General features: G+C 37.2%; 2 protein-coding genes across 7 annotated transcripts in view; one reads left to right on the forward strand and one right to left on the reverse strand.

The window, feature by feature from the left end:
- LOC126457238 (ADP-ribosylation factor-like protein 2-binding protein) overlaps nt 1-5,608 on the reverse strand; it is a 106,373-nt gene extending 100,765 nt beyond the window's left edge. For 3 of the 6 annotated variants that reach the window (XM_050093382.1, XM_050093378.1, XM_050093376.1), the window contains exon 1: nt 5,032-5,122. In XM_050093382.1, coding sequence (XP_049949339.1) covers nt 5,032-5,104 — 73 coding nt within the window. In that variant the 5' untranslated portion in view covers nt 5,105-5,122. Of the gene's footprint in view, nt 1-5,031; nt 5,123-5,214; nt 5,353-5,437 lie in introns of those variants that run through there. The other 3 variants (XM_050093379.1, XM_050093377.1, XM_050093381.1) reach the window with 3 other exon arrangements.
- Nucleotides 5,609-5,872: 264 nt separating this feature from the next.
- LOC126457239 (protein nessun dorma-like) overlaps nt 5,873-14,003 on the forward strand; it is a 179,987-nt gene continuing 171,856 nt past the window's right edge. The window contains exon 1 of the mRNA XM_050093383.1: nt 5,873-6,222. Within this exon, the coding sequence (XP_049949340.1) occupies nt 5,992-6,222 (231 nt within the window). The 5' untranslated portion in view covers nt 5,873-5,991. The remainder of the gene's footprint in view (nt 6,223-14,003) is intronic.

Below are 14,003 nucleotides of genomic sequence, written 5' to 3' on the forward strand. Positions count from 1 at the left end.
TATGGGCCATCATTTCCACAATTCTTCCTCTTCTCCCAAAGTGACATTCTACTGCCCATCCAATCTTTGAAATATCCTGGTTCAAGTTCATGCCAAACCTAAACCCAACCCTTTACCACGTGGATCATATACCAGTGAAAGATCCAGGTGCAGGAATTATCCCATATTCTCCTACCCCAGCAAAAGCAGGCCATCTGTGAAAGCAGTCATCTCATGTGCCATCTCTGCTGTAGCTTCTGGCTCTGAGCATTATGGGACTAAACTTCTGAGGTCATCAATCCCCTAGAACTTAGAACTACTTAAACCTAACTAACCTAAAGACATCACACACATCCATGCCCGAGGCAGGATTCGAACCTGCGACCGTAACGGTCACGTGGTTCCAGACTGTAGCGCCTAGAACCGTTCAGCCACTCTGGCCGGCTGCTGTAGCTTCTGCACCACCTTTCATGTGAGCATAGGCTCCAACCTATTGTTCACCCAAATGTGCCACCATAGTCAAATTGTGGCCACGACAAAGCTGACCACTAAGTGACAGAACAAGCTGCTGCATGCAATATGCTTTACTTCAATGACTACTTTACAACTATGCCATCTGGATCCTACCCTACAATATCAGCTTCTCTGAATTCTTACGACAATTCTTTGATACCACATTCCATTCCATCAAACACAATCCCTTACCTCAGTCAAGCTGCAAGCACATAAACAAAAAGTTAGCAGCAAGCATAACAGACACTATAGTATGTGGTGCCGACATAATCATTATGGTAGATGTTATTCTCAATTTGGGATACTGCATTTTTAATGAATGAATGTTTGCAGTGTTATTACACACACGGTCATAGTCATCTGTAGTACCCATACATAAAAGAGGAAAACTAGAGCAATGTAAGAATCTCCATGGAATACGCTTGCACAACACTGCATGCAACAATAATAAATGGCAGAATCATACCATAGCTACTCATCAATTGATGAACAATAAGGCTTCAGACAGGTCAGAATAACATTTGACAACTGTATTAATACAGAAGCAGATGAACGAGTATCACAAAGAAATGTGTCTTGCCTTTATAGAGATAGAAGAAGTTTTCAATAGGCATTTGATATGTCTAGGCAGCCAGTCTCCAACTCTCTTCAATATACACATCAGCAATATTACTAGAAAATGGATATATGCAGGGTGTGCAGCAGCAAGTAAAGAAGACGAAATATACTCTGCAAAATTAAAAGATTTCAGGTCTAGTGTGAGAATGTAATTAGAACAGTTAAGAAGAAGGCACAGATGAATACTCTCCTGGTGTTCTATGATGTATATTGCAGAGCAGCAAGATTTTATCTTATTTATTTATTGATTCAGAGATAGGATTTGTCACCCTAATACTATGAAAATCGACACCTCAAAATATACACACACACAAAATTTAAAAGTAGGTTTCCATGAAAGGATAAGCGGCTGGCTGTGTCCTTGCTGAGGGAGCTGCGTTGCCCTTTACTGGGTCGACAGAAGCGTCCGATCCCACGCGTCGGCTTTGACCCGTGACGTAAAGGTGTTGTAGTGTGTGACGTCATGGCGGTGCGGAGTTCGGTTTGTGAGCATGGCATGTTTGAAGACGTCGTCGTGTTGTGGTCTGTTGTGTTCTCTGGTGGTATGTTCAGGGTTTTCGTTTGTGTGGTGTAATGGGCTCAGTTTGCTTTTGCTCATTATCCAGAACTGTTCGAGTGTCGGCTGTGTTTGTAGTGGAATTCGTTTCAGTGAGTTAACGATTTTGTGTGAAGGTTAATTTAGTGTTGTTCGCTGTACATTGTGTGGTAATTTTAGTAAAATTAATCGGTTGTTTTTGTTCAGGAATGGATATGACGGATAAAATTAATAGTGAGCAGGTCAAGGGAAGTGTTCGATCCCAATGTGTGGCTGTTTACGTTGATATTGGTATCTGGAGATGTTTTTGAGCTATATAGGCCAAGGGAAGTGTTTGATCCTAATTTATGGGATCGGGAGGTGCTGTTGAGCTATACAGGCCAAGGGAAGTGTCTGATTCCAAATGATATTGTGTTTAGTGGTATTTGGGGAGTTTTGTAATGTCGGTTTTTTCGTCGTTTTGTGTGGTTTTGTATGGGGGTGGGTGTCTAAATTTGTTTATATTTAGTTTGCCCCCACCCAAAAACACCCCATTTCCCACGCTTGTCCCGTTAGTGTCATTAGGCTTTTTCTGGAAAGTGTGAGTGTTTATTTTTCGATGTATTTTCGTCCCCATGGTGTACGTACCAACTTTATATGTGCCATATTGGAATCGTGGTTTATGGTCGTTTACGTTATATTTGTGACGTCATGGGTCAAAGCAGACGGGCGGGATCGGACGCTTCCGTATTTCCCCTTTACCTAAAACAATTTTGGAAAACCTAAAGCAAGAAGACCAGAAAAAACAAACTCCATCCTCTTGAATATGAGATCAGTATCTTAACGACTCACTTGGTTGGTCCCAACATTACAGTGTTATTCTGATCATAAAATAAACAGTTTGCACCAGACAATTTATAATATGAAATATAGTTTATCACTGTACGCAGTACATGCATACCCACTGGTGACTCCTGGAGCAAGAACAAATGTTACATGTTGAACGGTACAATGACAACTGATGCTGTGGAAATGAAGTTTAGACAGGGAGTTAAATGCTGCAAACTAAGATACAGAGAAGTCTGTAAAAGTTACTTATTGGACCACCCCTTGCATTTTTCAATATGATGCTGATGTAAACATTAGGCTGCACTAGTGGTCATTTTGTTACCACAACCTTTATTTGGCTTCCACATTCGTTACCTTCCCCATCTCACAACAAAATTGTCATATTTCAATGCAACCTAGAACCTGGGATGCGCTACAAATCAGCCTGTTGCAGCAATCAACATTCTGTTTTGTGTGTGTGTGTGTGGGGGGGGGGGGAGTCCAACACCACACTTCAACCAAGAACACAGTGATAATATAAGGTGTGAATTAGGGCAGAAATAAATGCTAAAAGTGCCAATAAATAAATAAATACAGAGAAAGTGCTTGTACCATAACACAAAGGATGCAAAGAACAGGTTGGGACAGGTAGTTTGCATTATAGGTGTAAAGATAAGGAAAGAACCAGAACAAAGAGATGGACTGAAGCTGGAACAGACCATAAGCCACATTTCTGTAGGCAGAAAAGTAGCAATTAACTTCGAACCACTATTTGTGCCTATATCTAATTTTCACATATCAAAATTAATAGTAAAGTGTAAAGAAGCAGAGGAGTGAATTCCTTCCTCAACAGTTTCATTCAATTGCTATTCATGCACCAGCTAACAGGAATCTTTAATCATTTGATTAAGATGACAAGTAATTAACAGAAGTGATTCTGTTACACTGAATATAAATAATAAGTCTATTTGTTGTGACTTGGAACACAATGGAGAACTTGGTTATGAGAAATCCACAGTTTATTAGATCACAGAGGGAGAGCATAACAGATTAGGCCATGGAGTGACATTATACATTTCAGATACACACGAGTATAAACAGAGGCACATACAGTAAGATATCTAGTACAGACATATTAATGCATACAGTCTGACAGGTACTATTGTTGATATGTACAGACTGTTGACAGTTAAGAGACTGCTGGTTGGGGCCAGCACACGAACATATCGGGACCCTGGACTGTGGTCAGTGACTTCAGGTGAGGGCCTAGACCAGTCGCATGGAACATTATGTAAACTGCATGATCCGCACCACAGTAGTCACAATGAAAGGTGTAATAACATATGGGTTACTACATTGTAGACTGCATAGCAGACGCAAAGTTTCGTTAATGATAAATATTAACTGTCAATTGATGCAGAATGAATACATAAAAATACTGCCAAAGATAATGTTATAGAATGATTTTCCCTTCCATTAGCATGTAACGGCAAGCCTTCAGCAAGAAACTATTCCTACATTTACTCCCAATTTTTAGATATGGGGTCTTTTTCAGGAAATGTAACATTAAGGCAGATTCCACATCAGAGAATAATTCCATCAGAATAGCAACTGAAAGTAGCAGGAAATATATTTTAAAAAATTGGGTATCATTACTGCATTGAATGAGCTTATTTACCAACAGGTTGTACACATCAAACCATTAGTACAACTGAATGAGTACCCACTGCCTGCTGGTGACAGTGACCATGTGTGTTAGTTGTGTGTGTCTGAGTGTGTGTGGGGCCTTTTTTTCCCCAAAGGACTTTCTCCAATAGCTGAATAACATCCATTTAAATGTCCCTGTGTGCCATCCAACACCCTCTCTTTGTGTGTGGTGAGTAGCAACTCAACTTTAATCGCATTTCTTAGTTGGTTCCATGTTCCACAGATGTTGGTTGGTTGGTTGGTTGGTTTGAGGAAGGAGACCAGACAGCGAGGTCATCGGTCTCATCGGATTAGGGAAGGGCAGGGAAGGAAGTCGGCCGTGCCCTTTGAAAGGAACCATCCCGGCATTTCCCTGGAGCGATTTAGGGAAATCACGGAAAACCTAAATCAGGATGGCCGGACGCGGGATTGAACCGTCGTCCTCCCGAATGCGAGTCCAGTGTTCCACAGATGTCCACAATAAACATTATGATCAGAAATGTGTCAACTTCATTAAAGTTTGAGTTTACAACTAAAGAATGTCAAAGTCCATATGGTTACATGCAGGCCATTTACATGTTTGTACTCAACTACTTATTCCTACAATGAAACAATCTTATACTCTGCCCCAACTGCTCACAAGAAATTTCCTGGCAGATTAAAACTTCTGCTGGATCAGGGCTCAAACCAGGAACCTAGCCTTACAAGGCAACCTTGTCCGTGAAATGCAAGACTTTAGGCGTGGAGTCCCAGTTCGGCAAAGTTTTAATTTGCCACGAAGTTTCAATACAGCACACACACAGTGCTGCAGAAAGAAAGATCCAGTATTCACACATACATTCGAAAGGGCTATCTTAATAATGTATGCACGTAGATAAACATTATTGTAATACCATTCAATACAGGAATGACTGTATCCACAATAACAACTTTACTGTAAAATGTACTTCTTTTGAATGAAAACATTACTTCTACTTCATTCAAATGAGGGATTGTTGCATGAAGTATTTTCGGAACGCTATGATTATACATACGTCTAAATTTTACTTTCTCAATTCGCAAATGCAACAATGTACATGTAATTGGGTGAATGGCAGCGTCATTAATGGTAACCGCATAGTTTTAGTATTCATATGTGATGTCTACGTATTCATTTTGCATCAAAACACATGAAAAAGGTTTTAAATTTATCTGTCGCCGAGATACAACAAAACGTAAATCACAACAAGTAATGAATAACTACACTAAATATCTCTTTCATGTTCTATTAGTCTATTAAGTGCCTTGTGCGGAAGTTACGTGCTTTAACGGACATTTGTCTTTTTGAGTACCAACCAAAGTCTTCAAAATAATCGCTCATCTTCAACAGTATCTATATATACAATCAAACGTAAATCATTATAATAAATTCGCCGATTTATTGTTGCCAAAAATTATTAACATGTCAATGGTCGTAAAAACCTCACAACGACGCTTCAGGCAAGACAACTTCGTGTCTCTAAATACTCAGTTTCAGTTATGACCAGAGAGAATATGTGAGAAACAGGCGTTTTCATTATAAAAATACGAAAATAAACATATACTTTAAGTGTATTATTTTAGTTGTGAATAATCTCAAGGTTTTTGTGTACAAATAAAATTTAATTAAATAAATATCGCTTCATGAAAGTAAAATATCACACTTAGAACCCAGAAGTTAAGAAATTACGTTGGCAACAGAAGGGCGGCATTTCTATTAAGTTTGACGTTGTGACGTTGTGTATACAAGCCAAGAGATTTTAATAAAAACACATTCATTTGAGTGACTTTTACCAATAGTCTACCGTCAAAAACGGAGAGAATAACGAACGACGATGGCCTCAGATGTGTACACTTTTGAAAAAACTTTAAATGAGCGTCTTATTGAATACCAAACAATTTTATGCATTGATAAAGAAAGTTTGCCCGGACCTAGAATTCGTTCTGTTTGGGGTAGTTACTTGCAGCTATTGATTGAAGGAAACGGATGGAGTGCCATTTGGAAGATATGCCGCAAAACTTGCGAGAAGTACAGTATTGGTTTTCCTACTGTAGTTTTCGTGGTGGTAAGTGCAGCCTTTTCTTCCTGTCATAACACTGTTGGAGTAACAAATTATATTCTTCCTAGTGTTTATAACAGTATAAGAGAATATACTTGCTTTTATCACCGGCGTACATTTTAACGAGAAACACAACACCAAATTACTGGACTATTATTTAAAGGCTCTGCTGATATGTTTCACAATTTATGCTACTTAAAAAAAAAAGAATTTTTGGTAGCTTTATGCAGCCTAAAGGCTTTGGATTCTTTCGCCAGCCTTCCCTCCTGTAACCAGCGATCGTTTTGCTTTTGCAACCATTAGAGTTGTTGACCTGTGTCGTGGACTTGATGCCTTCTTGATTGCACCCAGTTCTTTTGATGACCTTGTTTACTTTCTTGGACTATTTATCGAATAGGCCTACATGAAACCTGTTGTACAGTACATGAAAAATCCACTTCAGTCGTTTCCACATTGACTTTATCAGCCATTCATTATGCCAGTATAAATTATAATGATAAGATTAGACGCACTTTTCGTTCCATTACATGCATAGTGAGATATCTCACAGGATGTAGAACGTGTCGGGAGTATATAGTAAATATTTACAAAGAAAAACAAATATGATTATGGTCTATTCTATGTCAAATCAACACACCCACTCTACCTCATCGTTTCAGATTTTGCTGAATTTGGTGTACTGACAGTGGGTGCTGAGACGAAGAAAAATACCAAATTTATTTATTTTTTTCCTTTATTTTCAAACCGATTTGTAGTACGGCTATGTAAAATTTTCGAAACCTGGCCAAAGAAGCATGAACGGACTTCATTCTAGGAGGTATGCTAATTGAGCTAGAGAGCTGGGAACTAGGAAAGGTGTTATTTTACACCATTTTTTATGCTCTTTCCAATGATAAGCAAAACAACATGGGTTCTAAAGTAAAAAATTTTTCAAATTACTAATTGAAATTTTGATGAAACTTTTCCCAAAAAGTATGTAATTAAAATTTTCAAAAGGTTTCCATAAATGCTTAGTACTGTTGTAAATTATATGCCAAAATATAAATATGGGATGGTGATGGCCTCGATGTTAAAAATATTATTCCTAACTCCCCCCCCCCCCCCCCCCCCCCCCCTCCACTGATAGTCCCATTTCGACCAAACTCACGTTTAACAAACAGGAATTTAATTCAGATATACAGAAAGGTGACTAAAAATATCAAAATGTCATCATCTTAAAACAAAACCAATCAGCATGTCAGTGGTGCGCAATTAAAATCTAACTACTCAGTCTGTCTGTGAAAGCCTTGTTATTCCAGAAATCAATAACTCTGCTGTCAAAGAGAGATTTGTCTAATCTGTAAATACCTAGGCCTCTACTATATAGTTACACATGAAGCAACTTTATTTGTAAACTTAATATTACTTTTTAAGAAATCATTTTTGCTTCTCCTATGAAATTTAACAAAATGGAACTATATGGTTTTCATTGCCTACCATTGATATTCTGTAAGTAAATTAAGTTGATTGTGTCCTTTAATTTTATGCCATTGAAACTAATATCTTATCAACTGGTTAAAAATATTGAACAAAAAGAGTATAAGAGATGTAATAGTTATGGTCCAAGCAGATCAAAATGTGCATTCAATTTCCACAGACTTGAACCACTGCATGCAAGCTGCGGAAGTTGGTTCCTCTATGTGCACACAGGCTGTGAACAAATTGAAAAAAGCACAGTCTGTGTCCAGCCATGCACTTACTATGTGTACAATCATTCAGTGAGTAGGGCCTTTGCTGAGGGGATAATCCAATAATCCAAGATGGATAATTAAACTTTTTACATTGGTGTTCCATAAGCCATTATAGTGCGCCATGTATTAGTGTTAAGCAGTTATTACCCCTAATTTGAAAAATTTTTTATTTAATATATTTTAGTGGACACTGGTATTTTTTCGTAGTTCATTTGCAAGTAAAACTATAAATTGAAGGAGTGTATTTCAGTGTTTTTTTATATCAGTATGAAACGTAGTGAAAATCGCAGTTCTGTAAGAGCTTTAATCCATTGAGGACATGAAATCATTTTATTAGAGACGGAGGAAAACAGAGAAATGTCACAGTGTGGAAGCCTGAGTTATTTCCACAAATACCTAATGGCTACATGATTTGTGATACATGTAGGAAATACATAACCAAGTTGAAAAATACAGAGCCAATCAATGATAAAAATACTGAAGATTCTTCTTCATTAGTGATAATCATCCCGGACAAAGACCTAGACTTAACTCTGTAACTTCAGTATTTGTTCAAACACTTAACACATCATACGACCAGATGTATCAGCTGCCAAGAATTCTTCTGGGTTGTATGACCGTGGTCCATGGAACTCTGATATCTTCAGGGATAGAAGAGTTCCATGGACCACAGCCACACAACCCTGAAGAATTCTCAGCAACTTAACACATCACTTTAAAAACTTCTTGAGTCCCCAGTTGATAAGAAAACAATAACATCTAAGAACTATGCCAAATCAAAAGCAAAACAAAATCTCCTTGTCGATGAAACAAACATTTTGTTGCTGCTGAAACTATTTCGCCAGATAAAGAAACTGATACTGATGAACCTATTCTCTAAAATCTCAAAACTAATTTTTTTTAACTGTTCAAGTAGGGGGGAAAAAACACTCAATGGTTCCTAAAAGTTTACCCGAGGAGTATCAGGAAGATAATGAGTGAATTTAATGCTCCTAATTATATTGTCTGGCAATCAAAAAAAGAAAGAAAAAACTATTAAAAAGAGTTTATGGAAGGTCCAAACTGATAACCAGGGATATGTTCACCAGTAGAAACAGTCAAAACTGTGCATTCATTTTATGAAAACGATGAAGTCAGATGGGCAATTCCAGGTATTACAGATTGCGTGATGGTTACAAAACCAAATGGAAGTAAAACAAGAATATCAAAAATACCTTTTCTGTGTAAAATTAAAAAAGCTTACAAACATTTTAAAGACAAATTTCCTAACATAAAAATAGGTTTCTCTAAATTTGCTCAGTTGAGACCAAAACATAGTGTATTCGCTGGACAGAGTAGCATGCATTTCCTACATGTGTGCACAAATTACTGAAACATAAAATAAATGGTAAAAATGCCAAACTAAATAAAATAACAAATGCCATCTTAAACAGTTACAAACAATGCATTGCAAAAGTGCTTTGTAACCCATCATCAGTTGGGAAATGGCGACTATTTCCCAGGAGATACCATAATATGTAAAATTTTACGAGATATTCGTGATGAAAATTTAATTGAGAATTCCTTTGCACCAGTGGGTGTCAGTTGACCTCTGTAATCTGGAAATCGTACAGAAAACTTGTGAAGCATTTATAGATTTGTTCTGTAGTCAGATGTCAACTTTGATTCGGCATGTTACTGATTATGTTTAATGTGCAAAACATGCAAAATGCACTTTATATGCAAGTTAACAAAATAAAATATTAAAATTCCAATAATATTAAACTGTATCCTTTCTTTCACACAGTATCTTATTTCTTAAAACACATTTAATGACTAATCAAGGTTTAGTAGTTTCTATATGTCCAATAAGATCTTTCAGATTTTCCCATATCACTTTCAGGTTTTCTTGAGTTTCAGGATCCATTTGCTGGGGCAACTGAGCAGTTCGTAGACCTCTTTGAGGAAGGATGGACATTACTGTTCCATTGGCCATTGGTGTGTTTAGAGTTGGTTTGTCTTCTCTGGCAGCATTCAACATCACTGGACTTCCCTTCATGGATACTACTACTTCACCCAGTTTTGGACGTCGCAGAATTGTTATCGGGGAATCTGGGCCTACTTTTGGCATTATAGTCCCAATGCGTGGCGTTGGTAAACTAACAGCTGGAGTCTTAAATTTACTTGTAGATGGAAAAGCATTTTCAGTATCAGCTGTTCATTTGGAGGTCATTTTGACTGGTTACTTTTGAAGTTAGGGTATTTTGTGTAGAGGACACTTTTCTAAAAACAATCATGTCAATTGCAATGTTGTAACTTAACCCAGTGCAGAGATATTCCAGTTTTTGCTAATGTCTCCAGAATGAAAAATCATCGCGCGCCTATAAATAAAAATGGCCACAATTCAGTAAAGGTGCAAGATAAATTATTTTAAATAACTGTTTTGAACTTCTCAAATATATGGCAATCACATTTAAAAAAAAAAACTAAAATATATAAAAATGGTCAAGCAACCATCACTGGACCACTTCATATGGATTGACCTTTTACTGTTTTTATTTCTGCTGCTCAATACAAAAATAAGACAAACTTTCTGAACCTGTGCTTTCATGATGAAGACTTCAACATAAAAGTCAAGTGGCACTTTCCAACCATAGCCCATGGAAAAGGGCCTTTGAAGGAGTAGTGAGTTCCGTTACGAGACTGGCAGCTTGTGCAAGTTTGCAATGGCCATACCACAACCAGATCCAAACCCTAGGAGAGCTGTTTGAGTGGACCATAGATAACATTGCAAAAACAGATTTTACCTGTTCCACTCAAGATTATTATGCTGCTTCAGAAATGTTCTTAAAAAGCCGGCTGGAAGAAGTGTGGATAATCAAACTAACGCAGAAAATTGATGTTACAAGAAGACGTGTCAGGCTACGTCACCACTGTGTATGACAAAAACTTGTGGCTTGGGTACATTACATTAAAAAAAAATGAACTTGATGAAATGAAAATTTCTTCATCCATGTGGACCAGCCACGTCATTCTCCTTTCCTACCCATGTGGATGTTCTGTGGGTGTCAGTTGTGCACATTCTCACAAAAGTAAATCTGTTTACTCCAATTGGGAGAACATAAACTGTTGTTGAAAGTGATGTAAGCCAAACCCAATTGCAATATGTAAAAATCCAAGAATTATTTGGGAAATTGCTTTCAACTCAAAACTTAATTTTTCCTTGGGTTAGTTTTAATTTATATTTTGCAGATAGTTGTCTAAAAATTATCGTTAGTACCTATTGTGCTACATTTAGCTATATATAAGTTCCTATTACTCAAAAACAAGCATCATATATGTATTTTTTATTTATTTATTTATTTTAAATAGTTCTGATCCAAGCATCATGGACGAGAACTGTTATCAGCTCTTAAATTTTTTCCATACCTTATTTAAATTTGTAGTTACAGGTCCCATGTTCAGTATATTTGTTTTACCAATTAATAGGTAATTGGTATAAATTGTATAAAATCAAAGTAAGCAATCAACCTAATTTAATTACAGAATATGGTGGTTGGTTTTATTTTAAGATGGTGATATTTTTATATTTCTGATAGTTGTCTTGTTACTTTCTGCCTATTTTAATTACATTCCTATTTGTTGAAGGTAGGTTTGGTCTAAACTGAGATGTTAGTGAAAAGAAGTTAAGAATAATTTTTTTTTTACATTGAACCCATCATCATTCCATATTTATTTTTTGACATGCGACTTACAATCGTACTAAGTATTTATGACAATATTTTGAAAATATTAAATTATGTACTTTTTGGAAGAAAAACAAACCAAAACTTCAATTTTTATTTTAAAAAAAAAATTGTTCATGCATTTTTTGTCAGATTTTGGAAACTTTGCATAGTTGTATTTCAGAAGCAGTTAGAGATAAAAAAAATTATATTTGTTATTTTCCTTAGTCTCAGCACCCACTATAACTATTCCAAATTTTAGCAAAATCTAAAATGTTGAGGATTCCACAGATCCCAAGGGAAATGATCCTTGTGGATGTGGAATACGTCAAAAAATCTTAGATATACTTAAACAGTGAAAACTCACACTCACACGGCCACCTTCTCCAGCAGCTTGCACTGGATTGCCAAACCTTAAAGTCTTAAAACTCAAACCTTAAATATACTTCCATTTAAAAGATGATAAATAATTGGTGACAAAACATGCAAATCTTAAATACACTGAGCTATATATGGTAAGTCTTAGGCCGTTGTAGCCATGTATCAGGTAGAAAAATCATTTTACAACATTTATTTACAGTCATTGTATTACTGCACTGAATTTTATGGTAGTCACATTGTACTAATACTTGCATTATTTCATACTATTAGTAATGTATACAGGTTAGTTGCTTCTACTAAGACATTAATCAGTGGAGTACTAGTAACTAACCACCAATAATGCCTTTAGGCTCCTCTTAAACTGATCTATAATAGTAATTAAACTTTTTTTTGCTTCTGGCAAACTATTAAAAATTCACGTTCCTGAATAATGGACACCTTTATGGACCAAAGTAAGGACTTTAAATCTTTGTGAAGATTATTCTTAATTCCAGTATTGGTTCCATCAACTGAGTTGTTGGTTTGAAAAATAAATACACGGTCTAACACACAAAAATGCCACACCAAGGAAGAATTATCCGAAAGGGATGGAAGTTGGTATATGTGAAGTACATGTATGGACATACAAATTATTACAATTTCACAACAATTGAATGGTTTATTCAAGAGAGAGAGAGCTTCACAAATTGAACAAATCAATAATGGTTGGTCCATCCATGGGCTTTATGCGAGCAGTTATTCAGCTTAGTATTAGTCATTGGATTTCCTCTTGGAGGTATTGAGCTAAATTCTATTCAAATGGTGAATTTGATAATCAAAATCCCGACCTGGTTTGGAGGGCCTTGCCCACAATGCTCCAAACTTTCTCAATTGGGGAGAGATCCAGTAACCTTGCTGGCCTAGGTAGGGTTTGGTAAGTATCAAGACAAGCAATAGAAACTCTCACTGTATGCAGAGGAGCAGTATAAGTTGGGGGAAGATTCAGTGACTTGCTGGCCAATGATTTGTTTGTCCTTGCTGTTTGCTGTCTGCATTCTCTGACTGAATGTAAGCTTAGGATGGCTTGCCATGAAGGGCATCGAAACTGGGCTTAGAATATCATCAGGGTAGCACTGTGCTGTAAGCGTTCTGTGGATGCTATGAAATGAAATGGCACCCCAGACCTGTCGACCGCCATACAGGCCATATTGTGGGCAACAGTGAGTTTGATATACCACCACTGATTGGGGCATCTCCAGACATATATTCAGCTTGGAATCTTGTTGACGGGAGTAGAATTGTCTTCAGCAGTGAGTCTCGTTTTGAATTGAGCCCCAGTGACAAGCAAAGATGTCTGGAGATGCCCCAGACAGTGGTGGATACCAACCTGACTCTCACCCGCCATATGGCCCAACAACCAGAAATGATGGTCTGAGGTGCCATTTCTTTTCATATCAGGACCCCTCTGATTGCCATCCATGGCACCCTTTCATCGCAATGGTCTGTCTATGATGTTCTACACCCCTTTTTGGTACCCTTAATGGCAAGTCATCCTGGACTTACATTTCGGGAAGGGAATGCCCGCCTCTATGTGGCAGGAGTTTCTGCTGCTTGCCTTTGTGCTTGCTAAACTCTACCTTGGCCATCAAGATCGCTGGATCTCTTCCCAATTGAGTACATTTGGAGCATGATGGGCTGGGTCCTCCAACAACTTGAGATTTTGGCATTCTAACACACCAATTGAACAGAATTTTGCACGGTATTCCTCAGGAGGAATTCAACAACTCAGTCGATCATTGCCAGGCTGAATAATTGCTCACATAAAGGTCAGAGGTGGACCAACACATTATTGACATGCTCAATTTTTGAAACCATTTGCCTTGAATAAATCATCCAATTTCTCTGAAATTTTAATGATTTGTTTGTCCGTGCTTGTATGTCACAAGTACAAATTTCTGCCCCATTCAGATAATTGCTTTGTGGTGGGCCATTT

The sequence above is a fragment of the Schistocerca serialis genome, chromosome 2, assembly GCF_023864345.2.
Source record: "Schistocerca serialis cubense isolate TAMUIC-IGC-003099 chromosome 2, iqSchSeri2.2, whole genome shotgun sequence".
Lineage (NCBI taxonomy): Eukaryota > Metazoa > Arthropoda > Insecta > Orthoptera > Acrididae > Schistocerca > Schistocerca serialis.